This window comes from Emydura macquarii, unplaced genomic scaffold (genome assembly GCF_026122565.2).
Source record: "Emydura macquarii macquarii isolate MOO-44397 ecotype Brisbane River unplaced genomic scaffold, CSIRO-AGI_Emac_v2 contig_2676, whole genome shotgun sequence".
Taxonomy (NCBI): Eukaryota; Metazoa; Chordata; order Testudines; family Chelidae; genus Emydura; species Emydura macquarii.
This window is the reverse complement of record NW_027132813.1, coordinates 3,881,997-3,909,786: the sequence shown is the minus strand read 5'-3', so window position 1 is coordinate 3,909,786 and position 27,790 is coordinate 3,881,997. Positions and strand designations below refer to the sequence as shown.

The 27,790-nt window shown below is 40.2% G+C and overlaps 1 protein-coding gene across 2 annotated transcripts in view; it reads left to right on the top strand.

Moving 5' to 3' along the window:
* The window catches only part of KIF6 (kinesin family member 6), a 272,771-nt gene that overhangs the window by 23,869 nt on the left and 221,112 nt on the right, over window positions 1-27,790 (top strand). For both annotated transcript variants that reach the window (XM_067564771.1, XM_067564772.1), the window contains exons 4-5: window positions 14,721-14,868; window positions 22,362-22,471. In XM_067564771.1, the coding sequence (XP_067420872.1) occupies window positions 14,721-14,868; window positions 22,362-22,471 (258 nt within the window). The remainder of the gene's footprint in view (window positions 1-14,720; window positions 14,869-22,361; window positions 22,472-27,790) is intronic.

Here is a 27,790-nt window from a genome sequence, read left to right as displayed (position 1 = left end):
ATTGGAAGACATAATCCCAACTGTATAAACAAAATGATGGGGTTTAATTTAGCTGTTACCACTCAAGAAAGAGATCTTGGAGTCATTGTGCATAGTTCTCTGAAAACATCTGCTCAATGTACAGTGGCAGTCACAAAAGCTAACAATATTAGGAATCATTAGGAAAGGGATATAATAAGACTGAAAATAGCATAATGCCACTATATAAATCCATGGTATGCACACACTTTGAATATTGTGTGCAGTTCTGGTTGCCCCATCTCAAAAAAGATCTATTAGAAATGGAAAAGGTGCAGAGAAAGGCAACAAAAATGATTAGGGGTATGGAACTGTTTCCATATGAGGAGCGATTAAAAAGACCAGAACTGTTCAGTTTAGGAAAGAGATGACTAAGTGGGGATATGATAGAGGTCCTATAAAATCATGAGTGATATGAAAAAAGTGAATAGGGAAGTGTTATTTACCCCTTAACAAAGCACAAGCACCAGAGGTCACCCAATGAAATTAATAATTTTATACCTGCTGCCTAACATAAGGCAGTATTTATTCACATAATGCACAATGAAGCTGTGGAACTTATTGCCAGAGGATAGGTCCATCAATGGCTATTAGTCAAGATGATCAGGGATGCAGCCCCATACTCTGGGTGTCCCTAAACCTCTGACTGCTGGAAGCGGGGATTGTACGACAGAGGAACTATCACTCAATAATTGTCCTGTTCTTTTCATTCCCTGTGAAGCATCTGGCACCAGCCACTGTTGGAAGACAGGATGCTAGCCTAGATGGAACATGGGTCTGATCCAGTGTGGCCATTCTTTATTCTTTTCCCTGAGCCTAATTAGCTGAATCATAGAATCATTAAAGATTAGGGATGGAAGATCCTCCTGCTCAAAGCAGGCCCAAGCCCAATTAAGCCGTAGTGAATTGTCATGGAGTTGTGCCCTGATTAATTGTCGTGGAGCCCTCAGGTAATGTAGAGGTGAAGGTCTAACTAGGTGACTCCTAGGCTAGGGGTATAGGCTCCTAATAAAAGCACTACTCCAGTCTACTCATAGTTGCTACCTCACCACCAATATCCCCCACTGCTTGTTGGTTCTGACTGCCTGTGCCCTTTCCAGGCCTATTTCTGCTCCTGTTCCTACCCCAGTCTGTGCCTGCTCCAGCCTTGTTCCAACCCCGCTCCTGGTTCCTGATTCCTTCTCTGACCCTTGGCTCTGGTCCCTGATCTGAACTCTAGACTTGACCACCAGTACTTCAGCCAGTAGACCTAACTATCCATTTATCAGTTTCTGACACCATGTTTGTTCTGTGCTGCCAATACTTCCATATCACCGCTGGAAAATCAGGCCAGGTTTCCACTGGGGGAACCTGTGAAGCTAGACACTGCAGGAAGTGTCACCCAGCAGGGCCTGATTGGCAGCTGCCCACAGCCTACGTATTGGACCATGCTGGTATATAAATCAAGAAGCCATCACAGGGAGCTTTCTAAGCAATGATGCAGACCTCCTGCTTGTTTCTGCTCCATTCTTGCTTTGCTTGGAGCCCTGGACTCTGGCTTCTGATCCTGGTTCAACCCCAGCTCTGCTACTTGCATCTTGTCTGCAACTCAGCACTTGATCCTGGCTTCCTGGCATGCTGACCTGTCTTGATCCCTGACTCTGCTACTTGTCTCCTGACCGAACTTGGTAACTGACCTGTGCACACAAGCCACTCACAGTCCGGCCCTGACACTGTCCCCAATGGTTTGCTCAGACCTCCTCCATCAGCCCCCTCAAACCCCTCTGTAGAAGAGGGAAGGGAGGGCAGGTCTCGAACCAGCAGTTCCCCAAGGGCCCAGGACTTGCAAGACCATCTGCAACTGAAGAGCCTTGTGCCACAGACCCAGTCTATGCAATTTGCAGCCCAAGCACAGAACTTGTACGAGCATTTAACACAGTCACAGTCCAGGTGATGCAGCTCACTGCTGAAGTACAGACCCTATTTGACCAGCTAGCATGCTCACAGGGAGAAACAGTTATACTACCTGCCTGAGCAGACCACCCACTCCTGAATGGGCTGCTGCATTGCTGCTGCCCGAATGGTTTGACAGGGACTGTCGGAAATTCTAGTCTAAGATTCTCAAACTGGGTGTCGTGACCCCTCGGGGGTCATGAGGTTATTATGGGAGTGTTGCGAGCTGTGAGCCCCCACGCTTGCCGGTAAAGATGACATGGAATAAGAGGGTCATTTGGGGGGCGGGGAAGGTCATCACTGTCTGAAATATTTTCAAAGAGGGTCCCAGAAAAAAAGTTTGAGAATCCCTCTCCTAGGTGTTCCTCAACCAATGCAGGCGGCTCTTCCTGCTCCGCCCTCAAACGTACCTCACAGACCAGATGAAGGTAGGGCTAGTAGTTAGCTTCCTTACCAGCGAAGCACTTGACTGGGCTTCCCCCCTGTTGGAGTAGAACAGCCCAGTGTTCTCCGACAGGGATACCTTCCTGCAAGCCTTCTCAACCATCTTTGATGACCCACGTGTCTGCTCTGCAGAAGGTGCCCTCTAGAAATGTTGTCAGGGGCAAGGGCCGACCATCTCCTATACCACTCATTTCTGATGGCTTGCAGCTGATGTCAAATGGAATAAGGCAGCCCTACTACACCAGCTCTGGTGTGAACTCAGTGAGGATATAAAAGATGAGCGAGCCCACCTGGAAACCCCCCCATGCCTAGAAACATTTATTGGTCTCCCCATGAGCATCAAGTCTTGGCAGCACAAGCAGAAGGAGGAAAGAAGGGGCATCTTGTTACCCCCATATCCACCTGCTACACCAAAGTCTGTAGAACTGAGTCCTGAAAGTATACCTGGGTCACTGATGCCTGACTCTAGAGAAGAAAGAACATCTACGCTAGCTGAACCTCTGTTTTTACTGTGGAGAGCCAGGACAGTCATTTGACTCCTTTCCAGCTTGAATGAGTTTGGGAAGTGGACCAGCCTAGGCTCAGTAGCAGGATATAGCATAGGCATTATCAGAGTGCTAAGCTCTGGAACCACGCCCCAACCCTCGAGTAGAATCTGAGCTGGGAACGACAGAGTCTCCCACCATTTCTATTTGCTGCTAAAGTTGCAGGACTTGAGGGAGACAAGACAAATTCCCCTGCAGCTGGTGCTGATAGACTTTGAGGCCACTGCCAACTTAATAGATGCTAAGGCAGCTCAAATCCTCCAGATCCCTTTTTAGGCAAAATCCACACCAGACCTGGATGAGATGATTGATGGGTCGCTCCTATCATCAAGACCAGTGACCCAAAAGACCATCATCCTAGAGGCTGTCGTGAAAGGGCATTTGATGTGATCTGCTCTCTGTTTTTCCTTGTAATTCTTGGCATTCCTTGGTTGGAGTGGCATGACCTTTGTTTCTCCTGGCGGTAGAGGAACATTATCTTCTCCTCCAAATATTGCCAGAAAGCTTGCCTCGAACAAATCGACCAGCCTTTAGGTGACCCACAGCCTGGGACCAAGGATAGGACAAGACCTTGAGAAGTGAGACCCTAGATGGCGGGGGCTAACCAGAAAGAGCTGGTTTTAGACCAGAATCCCAGTCTCCTTGACAAGTACCGAGCATACCTTGATGCGTTTGAAAGGAAAAAACAGATTCAGTACTCGAACACAGGGACTATGATTGTCCAATAGACCTACAACCTGGGCCAAAGATGGCATAGGGACAAATATACACCATGTATGAACTAGAGCTGGAAGCATTACATGTGTATATCCAGGAAAATCTCACAAAGGGCTACATTCAGAGATCCACCTCTCTAGCAGGAGCACTGGTCCTCTTTGTGTGAAAAAGATACAGGTCACTAGACTCTGAATAGACTTATTGTGTACTGAATCAGTGGTGCATGATAGTGTACCAACTTCTTCCCTGGGCTGAGGGGACCTAGGGTCTGGCTCCATAGCTCAGGGGATAGAGCAGTGGAGTCAGAAGTGAGGGATTATAGGTTTGAATCTTGCTGGGACCTAGATAGCAGTCTCTGCTTTGAAGTCTCCTCTGCTCCTCTTATCGGAATTGTTGGACTGCTTGAGGACTGCCAGGATCTTCACCAAACTAGATCATTGTGGGGCATACATCTAGTATGCATAAGGCCTGGGGGTGAATGGAAGACCATTTTTTGTACTTGATATGGGCATTTTGAATATCTGTAAATGCCATTTGGCCTAGCCAATGTTCCTGTGACATTTAGCATTTCATAAATGATATGTTTAGGGACATCCTGGACCACTGTGTGATCATCTAACTTGATGATATGCTGGTGTTTTTTGAGAACTCTGAGCAGCATTACCATCATGTCCAGTTCATCCTGGAGAGACTATCGAATAATAGTTCGTATGGCAAATTAGAGAAGTGCACCTTTGACCAAGCCACCATTGATTTTTTAGATCTCATGATTTCCTCAGAGGGCATTCAAATGGATCAGCAGAAGGTGGAGTTCCATCTGCAACTGGAAGGCATCCTGGACTCTCTGAGAACTTCAGTGCTTCTTCAGCTTTGTGAATGTTTATAGGTGATTCATCACCAACTTCTCTGAACTAATATCCTTCCTGACTTCCCTCCTTTGTAAATCTGTTCAATTCACTTGGTTGCCTGATTAGCTCATGCCGGTATTAAACAAAGAAGCCATCACAAGGAGCTGTCTGAGCAGAGACACAGACTGACTGCTTACTTCTGCTCCAGTCCTTGCCTTGCTGTGAACCTCAGACTTTGGCTCCTGACTCTGGCTCAACCCCAACTCAGCCACTTGCCTCCTGGCTGCATCTCAGCACCTGACTCTGATTCCCTGGCATCAAGACCCGGCATGACCCTGACTCTGCTACTCGTCTCCTCAACGCAACTTAATGACTGATCCTTGCACACAGGCTGCCCACAACCTGGCCCTTCCAGTACTTCTCTATACTCAGCCCTACTGTTGTCCACCAGGGCTCTCAGTCCTCCCAAAACACTTTGCTCCTTACCTCAGTTTCTTGATGTTAGGAAATCCATTTTAAGGCTCTTGGAAGAGAGGAAGGTGATCAGGAACAGTCAGATGGATTCACCAAGGGAAAGTTATGCCTGAACAACCTGATTGCCTTCTATGAAGAGGTGACTGACTCTGTGGATGTGGGGAAAGCAGTGGACGTGATATACCTTGACTTTAGCAAAGCTTTTGATACGGTCTCTCACAGTATTCTTATCAGCAAGTTAAAGAACAAAGCATCTTTTTAACCAATACAAAGCTCAACTGCCTGAGAGAAAAACATGCAGGGTTTTCTGGTCATTCTAATGCCACTTTAAAATTTAGAATGTGTGGGTGTAATTATGAAGAAATGCTATATATGTTTGTTCTTCAATATGAAATTTTCAAAATCTAAATGAGATTTCAATTGGTAATCATGTTAGTCTATCTAGTTTAGGATTAATTATTTGAACAAAGCTTTGGGGGCTAGATTAACGGAAGCTAATGCAAGGAGATGCACGTTACACCTCCCTGTGCTAGCCTAGCTTCCTGCAAAATGGGATATTCACTCCATCGGTGTTGGTGTTTCCCTACTGTCTTCTGTTGATGTTTCTGCTGCTCTTGGAGACAGCTTTAATTTGTGGCTGAAGTCTTCAGGAGCCCCTCTGGTGGAAGCTTCTGAGGAAATGCATCTTGGCTGTGCCCCCTTCCCAAATAGTTCTATCACATTTTTGGAATGTTGTGGTTACTTTTTAGGGCTAGATTCACAAAGGAACTAGATGTTTCAACACCTAACTTTTAGGTGCCTTGCCACCAAGTAGAATCGATAGCCCGAATTTAGGTATCAGAGCTCCCTGGACAATTCATGGGGTGATTTAGGTGCCTAAGAATGGTATCCACTCGAATCAGCATAGTGAGTGGGAAGCCATTTAATCTAGCCAGTAGTTGTGGCCTGAGCCCTACTCATCTCAGGGAGTTAGAGAATAAGTCTGGCCATTGGGCTATGTCTATCTCTGCCATGGGATTATGTGTGCCTCAGCAGTTTTATTACACGAAATATGGAGGCGGGAAAGGAAGGCTTTCCTTTTAACTTTTAGCCCAGAGGATAGGGCGCACTCACTTGGGATATGGGAGTCCTGGGTTTTTCTGCCTGATAGTAGGGATTTGAACTTGTGTTCCCACCTCTTGAGTGAGTGCCCTTACCACTGAACTATAGTCATTGTACCCCTTTCTCTAACCCAATGCATATATAATTGTTTGTACAGTGGAACAATTTCAACAGGAGAGATTGAGAGAGACCCACATCAGAATATCCATAGTCCAGTGGTTAGGTCCAGTCTCACCAGAGAGGTGAAAAACCCAAGTTCAAATCTATGTTCCCCCTCAGTCAGAGGGGGTGCTGAATCTGTGACTCCCACATCCCTCATGAGTAGCCTAAACAGGGGTTAAAGGTTATAAGGGAGTCCTACTTTATCTCATTTTCTATCCAGCTGCTGTCCTGTGTCGGTTTAAATATGCTCCCAGAATACCTTCTTGATCAGGACCCTCAAGTCAGATAGGTGGGGGAACACTTAGTCTGAAGATCCTGCTGCACCTTAGGCATGAGATAAGCACCCTGGCATCTAGACTGAAGTGGATCTGTATGTGCTTACAGGCAGAAACAATAGCCGAGGAAACACTAACTGTAGAAACTCAAGGGCCTAGGGATTTTAGGTGCCTCCAGGGTTAGGTGGCAGCTGAGTTGGCGTTTTGTATCTCAGTAGTATCTAGATGTTGGACTTAGCTTCCACTTCAGGTGCCTAGGTAATTTTGTGGATCTAGTCCTTACTGCTGATTCCTGGCAGATTTATTGCATCTGTGTGGTGTCTAAACTGAATTGTAAATCCACATCTGTGGGACCCGGGCTTGTGGAGTTGGTGTTTCCAAGCCCATGTTTGAGCATTGCAAACCTGGGCTTACAGTTGCTGGATCTGGGTCTTCATACTGTAGTGCACAGACCTTTTGACTCAGGTCTGCTGTTTGACTTGCATCCACACTGTGAAAACAATAGGGCTTATACCTGAGTACCATCCTTAGCAGGGTCCTAGGACCTGGATTCTGAATGCTTGCTGATCTGAGTTCAATTTTTTTGTGTGTAGACAGAAGTGGGGTTTGGGTTCAGACCTGAATCAGAGCCTGGGTTTAGCGTGCAGTGCCACATACAAAGGCCCTTCATCGGCACCTAAGCTAAGTGTTGCCTTCTTCGCTTTAGAAAGTTTTGCACTGACTGGCACAATACTGCTCAGATGTTTAGACATACATTCTCCCTGCTACATAATTTTCTTTCACTAAAATATTGTGTACCTTAATGTTGAAAGAATATTGCATACCTTGGACTTTTCAGGTATACCATGTTCATCAAATAGCTATTGGTTTTGCCTATCTTATACAGCTACAGTTTAAATTTAGATCTTGCTACCTCAAGAATAAACTGAAACAAGCTGCAGGTTAAGTAAGCACTTGGGGAATTGATCTTTACTTTGAAAATGAAAATATAGAGTTTTTAAATGAAAAAAGATCAAGTTTGATCCCTAATTAGAATTTATTATGTTAACAATTACTATGTCAGATTCATTGCCAAATTACACTGCAGTCTCATCAATTTCAATAGTCATTACTTATCAAGAGTATGTGTTAGCAAGATCAGACCTGTATCTCTTTATAGATCTTAAATAATGCAGAGAGAAATAATGGGCAAAATTTTCAAAAGCATCCTTGACTGTTACTCATACTTTTGAATGTATAAAGTTTTTTGTGCACATTTTCACTTCTGATTTTTGTTCATTCATAAACTCATATGTCTACACACAAGCTGCATTTTTGCAGTCAAATGTAGTTTCCATGAATATATCCATTGTTGGGGGATAGGGAACGGCTAATGTGTCCTTGTAAAACTTAGCTGTAGAAAAATGTGACCGGGTTGAAGCCTCTTTGAAAATTTAACCCAATAGAAAGTCATTGGAAAAGAGAGAAATTAAGAGGCATGGGAAAGATGAAAAAGATCTTTGCAGATGAGATATCAATGATCCATCTTTTGAGAAAAGAACAGGCTGTTTAGGTAGCAGTATGTAAGTAAACTAAAATGTAACACAGCTTTATTGAATTATAAATTATGACTTCATAATTAAAAATGTAACATTGTTAGCATTGGATCTATCTATGAATGTATGAGTAGTGGACTACTGAGTAGAAGAAAGAAGTGTGTGAAACCAAGATAACAATACTGTGGGAAACTCTGCAAGCACTGATACCCAAGTTATCATACAGCCACAGAACACTGAAAGATCAACAAGAGTTGAGTCAAGCAATCTATCAGTGAGAACACTTGATATGAGTACAGTCCCCCTCATACAATTGATTCACTGGTGGCAAATAGAAATGTTACATGCAAATGAACTGCAGGGGAAGAGTGCTGACTAGCTGAGTTATGTCCAGTGTTCCCACTTACAAGTTACCTGAGCTGTTGACCTGGCCCTGTTGCAGCCTGTCATAATTAGATACAAAAATCACTAATAACTTAGCTTAATTACAACCTAATGTCTTCATATGTAGCCTATGCAAAAAATTTCAGTGAACTATATGGGAAGTTTCGAGAGTCTGTTTTATTCTGTTGTTAAGATGATTGGAGACAATGAAAAGACTGACAAGGATGATAAATTTCTTAAAGGACTCAGTTCTAAATTTAAACTCTTCAATTAATTAATGGATTTACTTGAAAATTGTCCATTTATTCTGTACTCAAAAAATAAGGGCTGTACATTTGGGAAGGATGCACTGTATTTTTCATACAAAAGAAAGTGGTTGAATTTCTACTTTAATTGCAAAACAGAACTCAGCTTTACCTGTGGAGTCACAACCAGCATTTCTGTACAGTACCCAACACCATGGGGCCTTTGATCTGGATTTGCCCTTCTGGGTGCTACTGTCATTAATTATAAAAATAATAACGTTGAACTGGAACCTTTTTTACTGACCTTGATTCAGAACCAGTGCTAGGCATAAGCAGGCTAAGCAATTGCTTAGGGTCTGAGCAGCTCAAGGGGGAGCCCCTATTTACTCTTTATGTGTTGTGGAGGGAAGTGCAAAATATTCCTGCTTAACGCCCCCAATGGCCACATTCCGTGTAGAATCTTTTTGCAGTTCATTCAGAAGGTAGGTCAACATGTTCTTGCATTTACTGCAAAGCTTAGGGCCAAATTCTGCATGCCTTACACAAAAAAACTCCCATTGATTGCAGTGGGAGATTTTCCTGATTAAGGAGTGTGAAATTTAGCTCTTGTATACAACTGTGGTGATTCGAAATCAGATGTTTTTGTGCTGGAAAGAGACACCAGGGGAAGATAAAACTGTATGGTTAAGTGTAACCATAGAACACACTGCAAAGTACACCTTTTTGCAGACTCCTCAGCACAATAATTGAAGATGTGGAACTATGACAGCTGTGAAGAACAGGAAAGGAAGGAGGAAGATAGTAAGATCCCAAACCTAGAAGAGGCAAAAATCAGATTCACTTAAGGGCAGCTCTATGGTTTACCATTACTATATGGAGCACGCAGATACTATGCTGATGAGTACTATACAAGTTTTTAGAGGAGATGGATTGGGTATTTCCTAACCTTGATACTGTTTGTATTGGCTTTTTAACATCTGGAAGCTAAAATCCAACTATTCCCTGAGTTCATGGGGTATTTTTGGTCACTGGGAGCATATGTTGGTTGTAGTTGCTATCCACATACTTCTGTTTGTTTTTCTTTAATATCCTACTGTAGTGGATTAAAACTGAGCAAATTGGCAACCTCTCAGGCTTTCAAATAAACTTTATTAAGTTGGAGACCCTTTGCATCTCTCATGGCGCCAGACCAGCAGATATCTATACATAGTCCCTTCCTCTTCAGCAAGAAAGGAACATTTTTTTTCTTATCTTGGCTTATCACTTTATCTATAAAGAAAATGCACAAGAATATTTTTGCCCTTTTTTCTTTATGCAAAGTTGGTACGGTCGTTTGGCTAAATAAATTAAAATCTACTTTTGGAGTCTGATAAATCTTATCAAGAGGATAATTCTTCCCTAATTAACGTATCCCTTTCATTGCTTCCTTTCAATTTATTGTAAGAGGGTTTTGAATTGTGGAAAAACAGTTTATGAGATGTATAAATCTAGGCCAAGCCTTTGTAAACTAAAGCTGATGAAAGGAAAGAGAGGAATTTGGCATTCCTGAATCCAAAGACTTTATAATCTGTCCTGTCAAATGCAGATTGTCAAATCCTGGTTCAATTGGCCATATGAATGTTAGTGTAAAAAATAGGGTTAATACTTATCCAGTTTCTAATTTTAACTACTTTTGGGTGATTGTTTCCAATTATCTATGTTTTACAGAAATGTGAACATACAAAGTAATGACCGTTTCTGTCTTGGGTATTTATAGCTTGTCAATCACCATAGAATGTAGGACCTGATATCTGTATACAGCAGGTGCCAAAGTACTTCTTTTCCAGGAATAATCTGGGACAGTTTACAATAATTAATTTGAAATGAAATGAAAAAAAATAGTTTTATAATTCTTTACCCATGAGGTATACTTGGACAAATAAAATATATAAGCAATATACCCAGTAAAATCAATACAGACTTTTAAAAGATATACATGAAATTAAGACAAGAAAAAAAAACATAATGCGTATCTCTCTCTCTCAATCATATATAATTTATCAGGGAGGCCTGGGCAAATATCCAAAACTTATATTTATACCTCAGACATTCCCCCGCCCTTAAGGTCTTTTTTAACAAAAAGTATGAATCTCTGCTGGCTAGTAGTGAAGGAACATTTGCCATGAGTTAATAAAAAAGCCATTAGCCATATTTTCATATACAAATAGTTCCATCAAACTGTACCACCTTACCAGTAATGAAATCCAGATCAAGGGGAATGTTCTTTGTCAATTGCATTAAAACTCTCTCTCCTTGAAAACAAAACCAAGACCAGAAACCTTCAAATACATACTCTCATATCCTGTAAATGATCTAAATTCGTTAATAAAAATGTCTCATTTGATCATGGAAGTGGGATGACACACAGCTCCATCTGTCCATCACAATATATAGCAATATCACTGTTCCCATGTTTATCCAGTGCTTGGTCAAAATCAGTTTATGGATGAAAAACAGCAGTCTTTTCTGATTGAAAATATACACTTGCAATGGGTCAATTCAGATTGCAGTTTGGGAGTCCTTCTAGATTCCTCAGTGATGTTAAGCACTCATATAGCAATGTCCATGAGTGATGTGTTCTGCTATTGACAGCTGACTAGGAGACTATGTTCCATCATTGGGCTCTTGGATTCCTCACTGACTTAAGCTCTCACATAGCAATGTCTACATTCTATCATCTCTGTTTATCTAGAAGAGTGCATCCAAACCTTTCAAAAGGTGACCCAGCTTTATTAATACATGCCTTGACTACCGCTTAGTGGGCCAACAGCAATGCAGTCTACCTGAGCATGAAACAGTTATTCTGGAGTAAAGTACAATCAGTACAGAGTTCAGCAGTGCACCTTCACGGCAACACAGGGTTCTGGAAGTATGCAGGATCTGTCATCATCTCACTACGTAGAGTCCTCCTAAAATATTGTGCCAAATTCAAGTCTCAGTCTTTATGTTCAAGTCTCAGTCTTTATCTTTAAAGGTCTGGACCCAAGCTTACCTGAAAGATTGCCTAAAGCTCCAAAATGAGGACCATCATCAATAGCTCTGCTTCTCTGGTACAATAAAACTGTCTCTAACATAATGGTCACTTTCATTTGTGCAGGAGAAAAGAGACTTCTTTATAGCCAGTCCAAGACTGTGGAAAGAACTCATTTAGGATCCATGAACCACCTCAAAACTCATTACTTTTCATTCCAATTGCAAATTTGACCTACCCTTCACTCATAAAAATAAATAGCTTAAGCAATTTATTTTAAAATCCACACACAGTTTCTTCTCTGGGAAAAGGAAGGGAAAAAGAAAGACCCACACATGACTACTGCTAGTCTTGTCACAATGCACTTCTGGAATGTACTGGGATACCTTGGTAAGTGGTACAGTATAAGCATCTGAGGAGAATAGAATTCATGAACTATTTTCCAATTCTTTATTTTCCAATTCATTTTCATCATCTGGACCCACGGGAAAGAGTCCCTCGAAGAATTCCACCGTGATTTCAATAATTTCCACCCCACCATCAACCTCAGCCTGGACCAGTCTACACAAGAAATCCACTTCCTGGACACTACAATACAAATTAAGGATAGTCACATTAATACCACCCTATACCGAAAACCAAATGGCCGAAATACATATCTTCATGCCTCCAGCTTCCACCCTGGACACACTACACGATCCATTGTCTACAGCCAAGCCTTAAGATACAACTGGATTTGCTCCAATCTCAGACAGAGACAAACACCTACAGGATCTCCATAAAACATTCTTAAAACTACAATACCCACCTGGAGAGGTGAAGAAACAAATTGACAGAGCCAGACGGGTACCCAGAAGTCACCTACTACAGAACAGACCCAACAAAGAAAACAACAGAACACCACTGGCCATCACCTACAGCCCCCAAAATAAAATCTCTCCAACACATCATTAAGGATCTACAACCTAACCTAGCAGATGATCCTTCACTTGCTCAAGCTGTGGGAGGCAGACCTATCCTTGCTTACAGACATCCCCCCAACCTGAAACAAATACTCACCAGCAACCATACACCATACAAGAAGAACACTAACTCAGGTACATACCCCTGCAACAAACCCTGTTGCCAGCTCTGCCCCACATCGACTCTAGTGACACCATCACGGGCCCTAACCACATCAGCCACACCATAAGGAACTCATTTACCGGCACATCTACTAATGTAATATATGTCATCATGTGCCAGCAATGTCCCTCTGCCATGACCAAACCAGACTGTCACTACGCAAAAGAATAAATGGACATAAATCAGACATAAAAAATAGAAACATCCATAAACCAGTCAGAGAGCACTTCAGTCTCCCAGGATACTCTGTAAATGACTTGAAAGTTGCCATACTTTTACAAAAAAACTTCAAAAACAGACTTCGAAGAGAAACTGCTGAGCTTGAACTGATCTGCAAACTTGACACTATCAAACTGGGTTTAAACAGGGACTTGGAATGGCTCTCTCATTACAAGAAGTAATTCTCACCTCCTAATCAATGGTTGTGAATAGGCCTCAACTACCTCCCCATTGTTGTTCCTTAAACTTGGATGTATATATATATACCTACCATTTGATTTCTATTTCTTGTATCTGATGAAGTGAGTTACAGCCCACAAAAGCTTATGCCTGCAGAAATTAAATTTGTTAGTCTTTAAAGTGCTACAGGACTCTCGTTGTTTTTGCTGTATACAGACTAACACGGCTACCTCTCTGGAACAATTCTTTACTGTTTCCCCAAAATTTTTGACATATTTACTTTCCCTAAAAGAGCATCCATATATGTTACTGCGTCTGCCTTTACATCTAGATTAGTTTGCCAAAGAAAAACTTGTAAAAACAAAGGACCATCTTGTTCCCTACATTGGGGATACCATAATGATAAGCATTGTTAGAAATATCAATGTATTTGACACTGAATTTCAATTTATGGAATTTCCTATAGATCAGTCAGTGTGGAGAGGGTGGGCAGTAGGCTTGGCTTCCAAATATGTGAATGTTGTATGGCGCATGAGAAAAACCTATGGATCTCAGGCCATCTGTGGAGGACTGAGATATGATGAGTGGGACACTTCAGTGCCTCCACACTATTTCATGGATTCTCTGCCCTGTCAGTGCAGCACAAACTGTCTTAATTGCCTCCTCGGAATAGCCAGCAAGGCATCTAGCTTGCTCCCAAACTGATTGTGCTACTAGGCCACCAGATCATGAATTTAATTCTTTTGATACTTTCCAACAATTTTTTATAAAAAGACCAGTCTGCGTGGTAAAACACTCATTAAAAGTGCGGACTGATATTTCTGGAGGCTTGTGTTTCTTATTTATGTACATATAAAGCACGATATGAACAGCAGCAGTGGAAACTTTAACACTGTCACTGTTGTGCCAATGTGCTTTAACCCTGACTTTGTGGGACCACTTCTAAGAGTAAGAGGACAGTTGGCTTTTTACTGAGATTGCCAACAAGATTAACAGTGATGATTGTGATTTTTTGTGATTTGCACACTTTTCCACTAGAACCTGGATGGGACCATCAAACTCACTTCACACAGGTTCCTGAACAACTATCATGTGCTGTCTATTTTAGTCACCACCACCAAGTGACTGGATTCAGGATGGGTTGGATTAGAGATTAAAGGTTCTCTATAGCCCATTACCAACTCTTCATTTTCACTTAAATGCTATGGTGATGGGCACACTAAAAGTCTAAAAATAATACATTTTGTTGGAATCTAATGGTAACTCTGATACTTAATTATGGAATGAGTCAGAACATCAGTGATTTCTCTTCAGTTCATGAAAATCTTGAAACTCCATCTGATCTAAAATAAATGTGTTTGAGCCTGATCCAAATGCCCAATGAAGACAACTGAAACATTCCCATTGACCACAATGGGCATTTGATCAGGTTCTTGATGAAGCTATAAGAGATAACCATGGAAGAGGTACTGTATGCAATGTGTTATCTATTCCTTCATATTTTAGTGCTCTAGCAGGATACAATGGCACTATCTTTGCATATGGACAGACGGGCAGTGGCAAGACTTTTACCATCACTGGAGGAGCAGAACGTTATAGTGATCGAGGCATCATTCCCAGGACTCTGTCTTACATTTTTCAGCAGTTGGAGAAGGTACAGATCTTTGTCCTTTTCTTTAAAAAAAATCTGATTTACTAATACTGTATTGAATCACAGGAAACAATCTTAGTGGTAATGTTACAATAAGTCCTGATTTAAACCCACCCAAGGATAGAAATGCATATTAGAGGTGAAATCTAGCCTGACATTATAGCCTGACCACACAGTCATCAGTAGTGAATGACCTAGGTTGCTGCCAGGCACTGAAAAATAGTGGACACCAGTGGAATTATTCCAATTTCTTATTTTTTGAGAGCACCACATTCAGGCTTGCCCAGAGTGGTGTATGATCACGTATTTGGCTGTGCCACCATCCATCGTATTATGCCTGTGGTAGGTGTTGCAATGCACCGATGAAGTATGAAAATTATTTGCAATCCTATATAACCCTAGGTCAAGAAGAGCAAATAAAAGATGGACCATCAACCAGTACTTTTACCCATCATTTGAACTACTTTGCTTTTTGTGTGTCTGAGTGAAGCTCATAATATTAACTTTATGCAGTATTTGTAAAATTCATAATACAACTTAATTTCCCTAGATAAACTTTATGGAAGGTCTTTCAAAAACATTCAGATGACTTACTTAACAGGATTTTTTACTAAATTGTATTGATCCATGCTAATTGCATGGTCACAATATAGTATGACCACTTAAATATCACAGATTCATAATCACAGCGATTTAGTAAAATATTATAGGAAAACAGTTTCAAATTTCAATATCTCAGCCTGTTTAATTTTTCAAAAGCAAAGACATGCAAACCACAATAATCCTTTTTTGTATGTGTGTCTTCTTTAATTTGAAATATGTATGTTATATATTTATACATGCTAATATGAGTAAAAGACTAAAGTCTGGCCTATTGTGTGCAGACATTATGCAAGTTTCTGTACATAGATACACATGTATGCCACATGAACAAGTAAAGCTGTAAATAGTAAAAGATGTGATGAAAGTTTTCCATAATGCATTCTTCTCATGATGCACTTGTATGCCATCTGTTACATATTTAACTTTTTAATAGTATCTTTAGATCTGCTTAAAAAGGTATCTCGACCTTAAAGACTAGTTAAAAATGGACTATAGAAGACTTTCAAAGGTAGTAAATTATATTCATAGGACCAGTTTTGCAGATGTTCTACATGTGGCACTTCTGCTGAAACCAGTGGAAGTTCTCTGTGAGAAGAGACTATGGATTTGGCTTCAGAGTAAGAAAAAAGGTGGTTAATATTAAATAAGAGGTTTAACAGTTTCTCCATCTATTCCCTTTGCCCTTACTTTGGAGTCTCCTTCTGATTCACCACTCCTGCTCTACCTCTTTCTCAATCCTTACCTCTTATTCCATTTCTGAGTTTTTCCTGAGCAGAGGCTGCCCCTAATAATAATTCTCAGACAAAAACTACATTAAGATGGAGTTACATTTGAGAGTATATATTAGCTAGTTAAGGTAAAATATATTAGAGAAATGTTGTAGTTATTTGAAAACCAAGTATTTATAAATCCAGTTAATTCAGAGTTAGGTTACATTTAAAAAATCTTGCCATGTCAAGGTATTGAAATGTGCTTAGGACACCCAAGTAACATTACCTTAGCTCTGTAGTGACAACATGAAGGGAGGAAAAGCAGCAATCTAATATGTCTTTAAAAATCGGCATAATATAACCTGTGATCACAAAAACACCTTAATCATATGTTTTTTGCATGGTGTCACTGCAGAGTGAAGTTAAGGTTGTTTGGGTGCCCTAACAGTGAATTTCTGTTCGGATTTCTTTTAAATTTAACCTTAACTGAATTTCCTGGTTTTATAACATGTTTTGGGGGGATTAATTACCACATCCATGTAATGTATCAATGTAAAATATTGATGTTATTATTTATGATTTGTATTGAGTCTCCAATCAGGTATCAGTCCCTCATTCTACTAGACTGTACAAACACATAACACAACGGCAGCCCATTCCCTGAGCAGTCAATGTACTCTATAAATTATATGTAAATGTCAATGTACTCTATAAATTATATGTAAATGATATGTACTTTCTACTGTAACTTAATCTTAATATAGTATTTTCTGGGAATTTACATAAGTTTCTAAATTTAAAATTTCATATATGATCACTAAAAAAGAAACTCAAAAAGAATGTTACCTTGTGATATTTCTAATGATTAAGATATGTAATATCAACCTTAAATAATTTTTTAAAATTTAATTTTTATGGCCAATTTCACCAGTATTCTTGGCTGCTTATGCACAAGGGAACAACTGGGTTTATAGCTGCTTTGTTTTTGCTAGAGCACCACAAAGTCACTGGAGTGTATACTCTAGTTTTCCCCTGCCTCCATCACTCCCTACATTCCCTTGTTCGTGCATTTGGACAGTTCTTGGGGAATTCTCTGTAAAAGTCAAATGGCGGCAAGTTGGGGAGCTCCTCTGCGGAGGGCAGCTTCTCCAGGTAACAGGGCTCCTTGGGTTCCTCGGCATCAGGCAACTCCTCCAGGTCACAGGGCTCCAGGGGTTTGGCATCAGGCAGCTCCTCCAGGTCAGGGCCGGCCTCAGAGGGTATCTCCCACCCACGGGCCTCAGGGGGCTTGGTCCAGTCCCGAGGGACTATAAATGGATCGAGAACTGGCTAGAACACAGGGCTCAACGAGTAGTGATCAATGGCTCCATGTCTAGCTGGCAGCTGGTCACAAGCTGAGTGCCCCAGGGAGGTCCTGGGGCCGGTTTTGTTCAACATCTTCATTAATGATCTGGAGGATGGGGTAGATTGCACCCTCAGTAAGTTTGCAGATGACACTAAGCTGGGGGGAGTGGTAGATACCCTGGAAGGTAGGAATAGGATACAGAAGGACCTAAACAACTGGAGGATTGGGCCAAAAGAAATCTGATGAGGTTCAACAAGGACAAGTGCAGAGTTAGGACGGAAGAATCCCATGCACAGCTACAGACTGGGGACCGACGAGCTGGGCAGCAGTTCTGCAGAAAAGGACCTGGGGGTAACAGTGTATAAGAAGCTGGATATGAGTCAGCAGTGTGCCCTGGTTGCCAAGAAGGCTAATAGCATATTGGGCTGCATTAGTAGGAGCGTTGCCAGCAGAATGCGGGAAGTGATTATTCCCCTCTATTCAGCATTGGTGAGGCTGCATTTGGAGTATTGTGTCCAGTTTTGGGCCCCCCACTACAAAAAGGATGTGGAGAAGTTGGAGAGAGTCCAGCAGAGGGCAACAAAAATGATTAGGGGGCTGGAGCACAAGACTTATGAGGAGAGGCTGAGGGAACTAGGCTTGTTTAGCCTGCAGAAGAGAAGAATGAGGCGGGATTTGATAGCAGCCTTTAACTATCTGAAAGGGGGTTCCAGGGAGGATGGAGCTAGGCTGTTCTCTGTCGTGGCAGGTGACAGAACAAGGAGCAACAGTCTCAAGTTGCAGGGGGGGAGGTCTAGGTTGGACATTAGGAAAACGTTTTTCACTAGGAGGGTGGTGAAGCACTGGAGTGGGTTACCTAGGGAGGTAGTGGAATCTCCATCTTTAGAGGTTTTTAAGCTGTGGCTTGACAAAGCCCTGGCTGGGATGATTTAGCTGAGGTTAGTCCTGCTTTGAGCAGGGGGTTGGACTAGATGACCTCCTGAGGTCCCTTCCAACTTTATGATTCTATGATCAAAAGTATAAGAACTTCTGTTAAAAGTTAGTTTTCACTCCATACAAAACACAGCAGAATGATATTAATTTCCAGTTGGAGAGAAACAAAATCAGTAAGGAGATAAATATATTGTCAGGCATCTAAGAGGTTGTGACAGACAGAGACACTGATAGTCATTATGTCTGTACAACAGGAAAATAAATGAAATCATCTTGGCAATTTTACATCAGTGTTCCCCAAATGAGAAATGAAATTTTGTTTACATGTTGGAATATTAATTCTGAACCAATACAGTTAATCATTCTGCCACTTCATCAACTATCTGAGGCAAAGCCAAGAAAATAAATTAAAAGTTGTATATTGTCTGTCTGACTTCATGTGTTCTCTGTCCCTCTTTACTCCATCCAGCCCATGACTGAATTAAGCTTCATTTCTTTAATTAGGTAACTTTGTTAAAATGTGAAAATGAAATATATGTGAAAATAGGTAAGTTGATCAAATAGCTTACTGTCATGTCCTGGTTATCATTTGGTCAGCCATTACATTATATGTTTGTACTGTATTGTTTGTCTAATTTAGAGCTGTAGCCTACCAATCCTTATTCATACAAGTTGATTTTCTTCACATGAACACCTATATGAGAAAGGGCATATAAGATGGAGCTCCTAAAATAACTCCTTGAGTCTAGGTCTTTATCTTCCTCTGTCTGGTACAATGGTGATTAAATAGTAATGTAGGATGAAGAAATAATCATCTGATTTGTAGTATTTGCATATTTATTTCTATCAAGAGTGTATGCAAAAACATTTGATTTTTGGGCTTATTTCTGGCACTTAAAGTGACTGGTACCTAGTAGTATTAGCTAGCTGAACATTTAGGGACATTTCCCTCTCTGCTTTCAGATTGGCCACTTTTACTTTTTGTGTGTATATTTTACTTTCCTCCCTTATCTGTTCTTGTTTCTTCCTCCTTTCATCTTCGTCTCTTTTCATATCTTCCTCATCTCTCATTTCTTCTTGTCTTTTATGTAGCCCTTCTAAAAATGCTGACATAAGGGAAAATTTCCATATGTTCATGTACTAGTCAAAATTACATTTAAATGTATCTAAAATATATTATACAAATATCTTTGTTATTGTTTCTGTACTATGTTTGTGGCAAAATGTCAACTTCCCTCTTGCTTCATGAGGTAGACTCAGAATTAGGGTAAAGTATCATTAGAAGAAATGTAGTTTAGCAGGACTTGGGATGGTGGAGACAGAATCATAGAAGTGTCGGGCTGGAAGGGACCTGGAAGTCATCATGTCCAGCTCCTTGTGCTGAGGCAGGACCAAGTAAACCTAGACCATCACTGACAGGTATTTGTCCAAGCTGTTCTTTAAAACCTCCAGTGATGGGGATTCCACAACCTCCCTTAGAAGCCTATTCCAGAGTTTAACTACCGTTGTAGTGGAAACAGTTTCCTAATGTCTAACCTAAATCTCCCTTGCTGCTGATTAAGTCCATTACCTCTTGTTCTTCCTTCGGTGGACATGGAGAACAATTGATCGCTGTCCTCTTTATAACTGCCCTTAACTTATTTAAAGACTGTTATAAGGTACTCCCTCAGTCTTCTTTTCTGGGAACTAAATTTGGCCAAAGTAGGCATTAAACATATGGAATATAAAATCTATTATAGTTTCTATACTCTCTCTCTCTATATATAAATAATAATGTATATTTCTGTATATAATTATGCAGGGCTCCTGTTGAGACCCAGAGCCATGATAAATGTTTAGCAGTGCATGGCATGTTTTTGTTAAGGAGGTTTCATTGTAAAACAGGTATTGGTATGCAGACCTCTGCAAAGAGTGCTTGGCTATTCAAATAGGGATACAGTAGTCTCTATAGTGAAGGATCTCACTAATACAAGGTGAAATTCATTTCTCCCCACTCAAAACTTGAGTAAATGGGCTTGTGTGTGGATCTATGTAGTAGTTCAGGAGGAATAGGGAGGATAATGTTAATCCACTGAACCAAGTGATAAACCACGTGGCTACAACACTGTGTAGTTAAGGCCTGTAGCTCTGTTGGCTGAAAGAGTTGCTCCTACGCCTCTTCACAAGATATATGGTGTTTCTTCCATTAAATTCATGTAAGTGCAGATCCAGTGGTCCCTTCCCAGCATGCCCCCAACAACCATATACAGTGCACCAGAGGTACAGATGCCGCTTTCTTGATTGCAGGTGTTCCATCCATACAGATGTTAGCTCCAATGGTAGGTGCTCAACTGATATAAAGGGTTTTCACAGGCCCCTGGATGAAGGTGAATTATACCCAAAGAAGGTGACATCTGCTTTATCATCAGTTCTTTCCGCAATGTAAAGTACCTCCATTGGGGGAGAAATATTACCTGTCTAAATTGCAATCCCAATGAACTCTGTCTCATGTGTCATGCTAGTAAAACACCATTGAAAAATAACAATATTAAAAAAGAAAAAAAATCAAGTTGATAGACAAAAAGTGGACCATTTTAATCATTCAAGACTAGATTTGCCAGTTTGCTAAGTCCATTAGCAATGGTTCAGAATTGCTTTGAAGTACCTACTGATGGTCAGAGGAGAATTCATCCTCTGTAGAAGAATCCTCTATTGCTGTAAAGCTGTCAGAGGTGTCGTAACTGCTTCCTAAGCCAGCAACACCTCTTTCCACCTTGGGTGTAAGAAAGCAAGGGGATATGATAGAGCATAGTGACCGTGTGCTAGAGAATCCTACACCAGTGATGTAAGTTAGAGCTGCTCCTAACTTGCAACTCTAACTTACACTGACTCTGGGCAGCTCAGACTCAGAGTGGTGTAACTGGCTCCTTATAAATAGACAGAGTGGAAGCTCTCAGTTTTTAATAGCCTCTACTTTTACTTTCTTCTTCAGAAATTCCCCTTACTATCTATGTAGCTCCATGGTTGACCAGTTCCATAATACAATGTTTTTTTCATCTACCCATAACGAATCTTTTAAAACAATTTTCCCTGAAACACTCTTCTGTCACAATCAATAAAAGTCTCATATTGGAAATATTTTGTTCAGTGAAAATGAAAGGTTTGTGTGTCAAGATAGCCTTTTAAATAAAATGAGCACATGCGATTAGAAAACTGCCACTGTAAGTGTGATAATGAGTGCTTTTCCAGTGACTTCATCCAATGAAATAAATTAATTCACTTTTACTTTAGAAATCACACTTCATTATTTTGAGGTTTACATTGTTTGCCTTTGGCTTTGGGGAGGAGAAAATTCTGTCTGCAGAGACCAGTTGGGTTATATTATATTCTGGCAATACAGAATACAGAAAGAAAGTACGGCTATAAAGGATAGCTGACAGCATACGCAATGTTTAGGTATTTTGATAAAGAACGTGGAAAACAATGTGTCACTGGAGTTTCTAAAATGAAGTAAATCTTTGATGGTTTTTTTTTTTTTTTAGGGATCATCTCTTTTTCCATAATATGAGGGTATATCTCTTTATAGTAACATGCTTTTTTGTCAGAGAAGTGAAAAATAGTACGTTACACAATTCTGCAACCAAGCTGCCGCATTCTAAGTGTATGCAGACATTTTTAAATATATGGAACCAATAAAAAAAAAAGAAGACTGAACTTGCTTCAAATCATGGGCGTATGTCCTTTTTTTAAAGTCTTCATGCATGGACAGACTTGAAAGTGTCACGAATTGAAAATGGAAAACATACTCAGCAAAAAAATGAGAGACAGGGTGAGGAGGCAGCATGGAAGTATAGTGATAAATTTGTCCATCTGCCCTGAGGATTTAGCTGCTATTTATAGCCCTTTTTATTTTCTTTCCTATTCAGGACAGCAGCAAAGTGTACACAACCCATGTTTCCTATTTGGAAATCTACAATGAATGTGGTTATGATCTGTTGGACCCAAGACATGAAGCCTCTAGATTGGAAGATTTGCCGTGAGTAACAAAATTACAAAGAATCAGTAAGGACCAAAAAAATTACTTTCAGATGTTCTGTTACATTGTTTTCCTTTGAAACTGTATGGTACTGACCTCAGACTTAATTAAGTCAAAATAGTTCATTTTTATCAATGTTTTCAAAAGCTTCCATTATTATATTCTGTATGTGTAGACATTGTGAAAAATAGATAAGAATAAATTGAAGGTGAAGGTGTAGAAGACTGATATTATTGGGGGAAAAGGTACACTAGCACTAGTATAAGAAAAGAGAATGAGTAATTGTTCTTCCTTGTGACAATTCATTCACTTCACCCTATACTGTAGGAGTACGTGTGACAAGACGGATAGAACGGGGCAGCACTGCCTTGAAACTAGTACACAGAAACCTATTTCAGTTATGGACCTTTTCCTTCAGGAGTAATTATTTTTTAAATACAGGACCTTGTGGAATGCTATGTGATGGTAAAGGAGATAAAGGCCAAGAGGGATTCCAGAAGACAGTACAATTTTTCAGAACAGATGAACATCAAAGTAGAGTTTCTGCTGATGAAAAATTTGGCACATTATTAACATTTGCATTAGCTGAGTAATTCACGGTGTGTACAGATCCTAAACTCAGTCTACCAAATCCCCTCCACACCACATTCTACAATATTTAAAGTATAAGCAGTTTTTATAATTGGTTTATCCCAGTTTTGAAGAGCATATGTTTACTATACAGATGAAGTTATTTAAGAATAACGTCTTTAAATCTAATATGGAGGCTACACGAAACATTGGGTTTTTTATGCAGCATAGTCACAGCCCTCATATATTCTTTAATTGTGTAGTTGTGGAATTTATAGTGGAATTCACACTTTTGCCACAGATATATACTCTAAAATCTAAGTTTTGGCATAAAATAATAGTTGCTAGCCCTTGTAGTTGTGAAAGTAACCTTGAATATGGAAATCAAGTGTAAACTAATGAACTGTTGAATTCCTGAATTAGCAGGTAGCCTGAAATAATAACTCTGAGAAGTATAAATTGCTTCATACATCTCAGTGAAGTGTTGACTCTGCTATTGGACAACTTAGGTGCTGTCAGTAAAAACGTGTGGCATATTGAAAACTAAAGATCTGGTAACATCATAAATTCAATTCAATGTCAAAATAAATTACCTGTTTTCATATTAACAGATGAAAAATCATTTTTTAAAATGTATGTAAAATGGCTATAAAATTTCCACCAGAGTGACACAGAATCTAGAGACTTTGCTGCAGAATTTAGATTCAACTTATCATGCAATGCATAGGTCCTTGGACAAAGTGTACCCTGCAAAGACTAGAATTGTTCCTCTATCATATAAAATATGGATCTTCTAATAATCCATGACTGGATTGCCTCCATTAGAGGTAGCATAGTCCAGAAGATAATCGGGTCAGGAGACTGATTTTCTAGGTAGGTAGTCAAGTCTCTTAACCTCTCTGTGCCTCACTTTTCTCATCTAGAAAATGTGGATAATTATACTTATCTGTCATTGTACAGTGCTTTGAGTTCTATGTCCAAAAGTACTATTGCACATTATTTATTTATTTATTTATTTAGTCATCAGGAGGTAAGCCTCTGGAACATAGTGTATATTTGCAGTTTCTTAAACTGCAGAAAAATCAGACTCTAATTTGGAAAAGAACCTCATTCTGGAGTCCATTTTTGCAGGTGTGAATATCTGTACCTGCAATTAATTGTGAGTACAAATGCTACCACATAGCTATCCAATTTCTTGAATTGTGGGCACAATTATTTGCAACCTAGGATGTGCCCGGAAAAATAGAGGCCACTTTTAAAAACTGAGTTCTCAGTGTTTATTAATATAATGAATTGTACAATATCAAGACTGGTTTGTGTTCTGCATGTTGATTAACCTAGAGTAGAGCATCTCTCATGGCTGGTATTAGGGTATTGTAAGAAAGTTAAAATTACAAGGAGATCTGATTGTGAAATTAAGTCGGAAATGTACTGGGAGTGATAATGGCAGTTGCCTGGTAAGCCATATACAGTAATTTCTGTCAGTACGGGTAATCCAGAGAGAATCAAATTATTTGCTGTACACAGTAATTATTTTTCAAAGATAGATTAGTAACTATTATACTTTATATATATTTATTAAACCTGTGTTGTATATTACACTGGCCAAAAATAAGCATTTTTGCAATAGATTTAACAACGCCTTTAAAGCCCTTCATTGGTTATTGTGTGAAGAATCTTTTATTTTAAAAAAATCCTAACTGTAGACTCACCCAGTGATCAGAGCAACTTGGAAGGAGCTATTTCAAACTTATCAAGAAAGTTATATAGGCTTCAGAAACTTTTAAAAACATATATACTTAAATTTTAAGGGCTAAAAAGGAGTATAAATTGTGCTTAAATGAATTATTCCACATGGAAATTAGTATTCTGTTTAGTTTGCCATTGTGCAAGTAATTACCCCTTGTGTGTGCAGCTTAGATGCAGTTTTTGTAAAATTCCATGAGATTTTTTAGCACTTGAGACTTTTCTCACTTTCTGGGATTTATAGTTGCTCAGCACCTCTTTGGAGTTGATCAATAATAACCAAATACTTAGGGAAGGGAAAAATCCTAGACAAACCTATTCAAGTGTTATGGAAAATTGTATCCAATGAAGAACTTCAGAACTGAAAAGTGATGTTCATCCCATTTCAGAAGGATCACACAATGCCTAACACATTGGTTAAGCCCTATGTAAGCCCTTAATGGGGAGTTTAGGTGTCATATAGAGCCTCTCTGCACTTGGGTGAAATTTACCCATGTGAGCAAGAATAAAAGAGGTGAAGAAAAATGTCATTTTGGAATGGGAAGAAAAGGATGAAATAAGCTGGTAAAATATGTCATTTGTTTTGAAAGTAGTATCAACAAACAGATTCTTAAAGAAGAAAGTGAACCATTGTGAACCAAAAAAAGAGATTGACTTTATTCTAACGAGTCATATATTATTCATGACATTACGCCACTTACCAGTACAACACAAGGAATAACCACAGAATGATAACATAAGATCATTCAGTTTAACTTAATAAACACAAACCATGGAAAGTGCACAATTGTCTCACTGACAGTGTTTAAAAAGCTAAATGTGAGTGCAGTGTGTAATGAATGTGAAGAAAAGAATGCAGGTTTTGACCTAAATATATTAAAAGATGTCCTGATAGAAAGTGATAAAAGGACATAGTAGGCCAAATTCAGCCTGATGTAAACCCACTGAAAAACACCCCCTGTATCTGGACTGAATTTAGTTCAGTGAGTACAAATACTGGAACTTGCAAAAGGACATATAAATGAGTGTCTTGGTAAGAAGATGATCAAATTATTATTGAATGAAATAAATATTTTATAAAATAGAGGTAGAGATGACACCAAAGTAGAGGGGTTGCAAGCACTTTGGAGGACAGGATTAGAATTCAGAATCACTGTGATATATCGGATGATTGGGTTTGACATCAACAAGATGAAATTCAGTAAAGACAAGTGCAAAGTACTACACTTGGAAAGGAAAAAAATTAAATACACAAATACAAGCTGGGAAATAACTGGCTATGTGGTAGTACTGCTGCATATGAGCCAACAGTATAGTGCAGTTGTGAAAAAGGGTAATATCATTTTGGTGTGTATTAAAAAGAGTGTCGTATGGAAGACACAGGAGGTAATAGTTTCGCTTAATTCAGCACTGATGAGGCCTTTGCTGGAGTATTGTGTCCAGTTTTGGATGCCACAATTTAAGAAAGATGTAGACAAATTGGAATGAGTCCAGAGGACAGCAACAAAAATGATAAAAGCTTTAGAAAACCTGACCTATGAGGAAAGGTTGAAAACACTGGGCATGTATAGTCTTGAGAAAAGAAGACTGATGGGGAACCTGATAAATCTTCAAATACATTAAGGTATGTTATAAAGAGAATGGTGGTGGATTGTTCTCCATGTGCATTGAAGATAGGAGAAGATGTAATGGGCTTAATCTGGAGCAAGGGAGTTATAGGTTAGGTATTAGAAAAAACTTGCTAACTATAAGGATATGTAAGTACTGGAATAGGCTTCCAAGAGTGGTAGAATGCCTATCACTGGAGCTTAAGAACAGGTTAGAATGTGTCAGGACTGCTCTAAGGGCTGGTCTACACTGCACAGTTGTGTTGACATAAGGCTGCTTACACTGACCTAATTATGTCAGTCTATACACTACAGCCTTCCTCCTGCTATTGTAAGTGCCCTACTTCACCCACCGACATAACAGCTCTTCCTCCCTGAGAGGCATAAGGCTCATGTAAGTGTAATAAGGGCGACACAGTGTCTGTGTAGACACTGTATCCCTTACATGGACTGTTGGCTGTCTTGTCAATTTCACAGCAGGAGCCTTGAAATTGACAAGAAAATCGGGCAGGTAGAACCTGGCTGCCCTCCGCTTCCCTGGAGAGCTGGGTTGCTGGACCCCATTTCCGTCTGGGAGCCAGGGCGAGAAGCCTGGGTGGCTTCCCTGCCGGGAGTGAGTGGGGACCAAGAAGACAGAGCAGCTGGACCCTGCTCCCTGGGGGCGAGAAGCTCAGGGTGGCTTCCCCTGGCTCCCGGCAGAGAACAGGGAATGGGGGGGGCAGCCCACTGGGAGCCCAGGAGCCTATGGGGGCAGCCAGGCTCCCAGCAGGGAGTTGCCAACGGAGCTAAGAGACAGGGCTCTCAGCTCCCCACATTGCCACTCTTACGTCAGTGGAAGCGCTTCTAGTGAAGAGGGTAATGTGGACATGAATCACTTCAATAATTACTGTGGTGGCTGTAAGTCGACCTAATATATTAATATAATACGAATAATATAATACTAATATAATATATTAGGCCGACTTATGTTTTTAGTGTAGATATACCCTAAGTATACTTAATCCTGCAGTAGCATGGGTGGTCTGACTGGATCACCTATTGAGGTACTTTCCAGCTCTACATTTCTGTGATTTTGTGGTCTTATTTGCTACCTGAAAGAGCATACATGAACCGCCCATACTACAGCCCCATGGCCATTCCCTTGGTTTCAGAGATTTCCCCTGCTCCAATTCTTCCGCCCATAACTGAAGATCAGCTCCATAAAATACAATTACACAGAAATTAAGAGTTCTGATTTTCCAGTCAGCACCATTCTGGACTCCAGAACCGAGCCTGGTACTGAACTGCAAGAGCCAGCTCAACGAGTTCCTGTGACGCAGAAAAGGAGGAAAAACGTCCATAGCTGATGCTGGTGTCCTCCTCCGCTTCCCCAATGAGGCAGTCTCAGGAGTGGGCA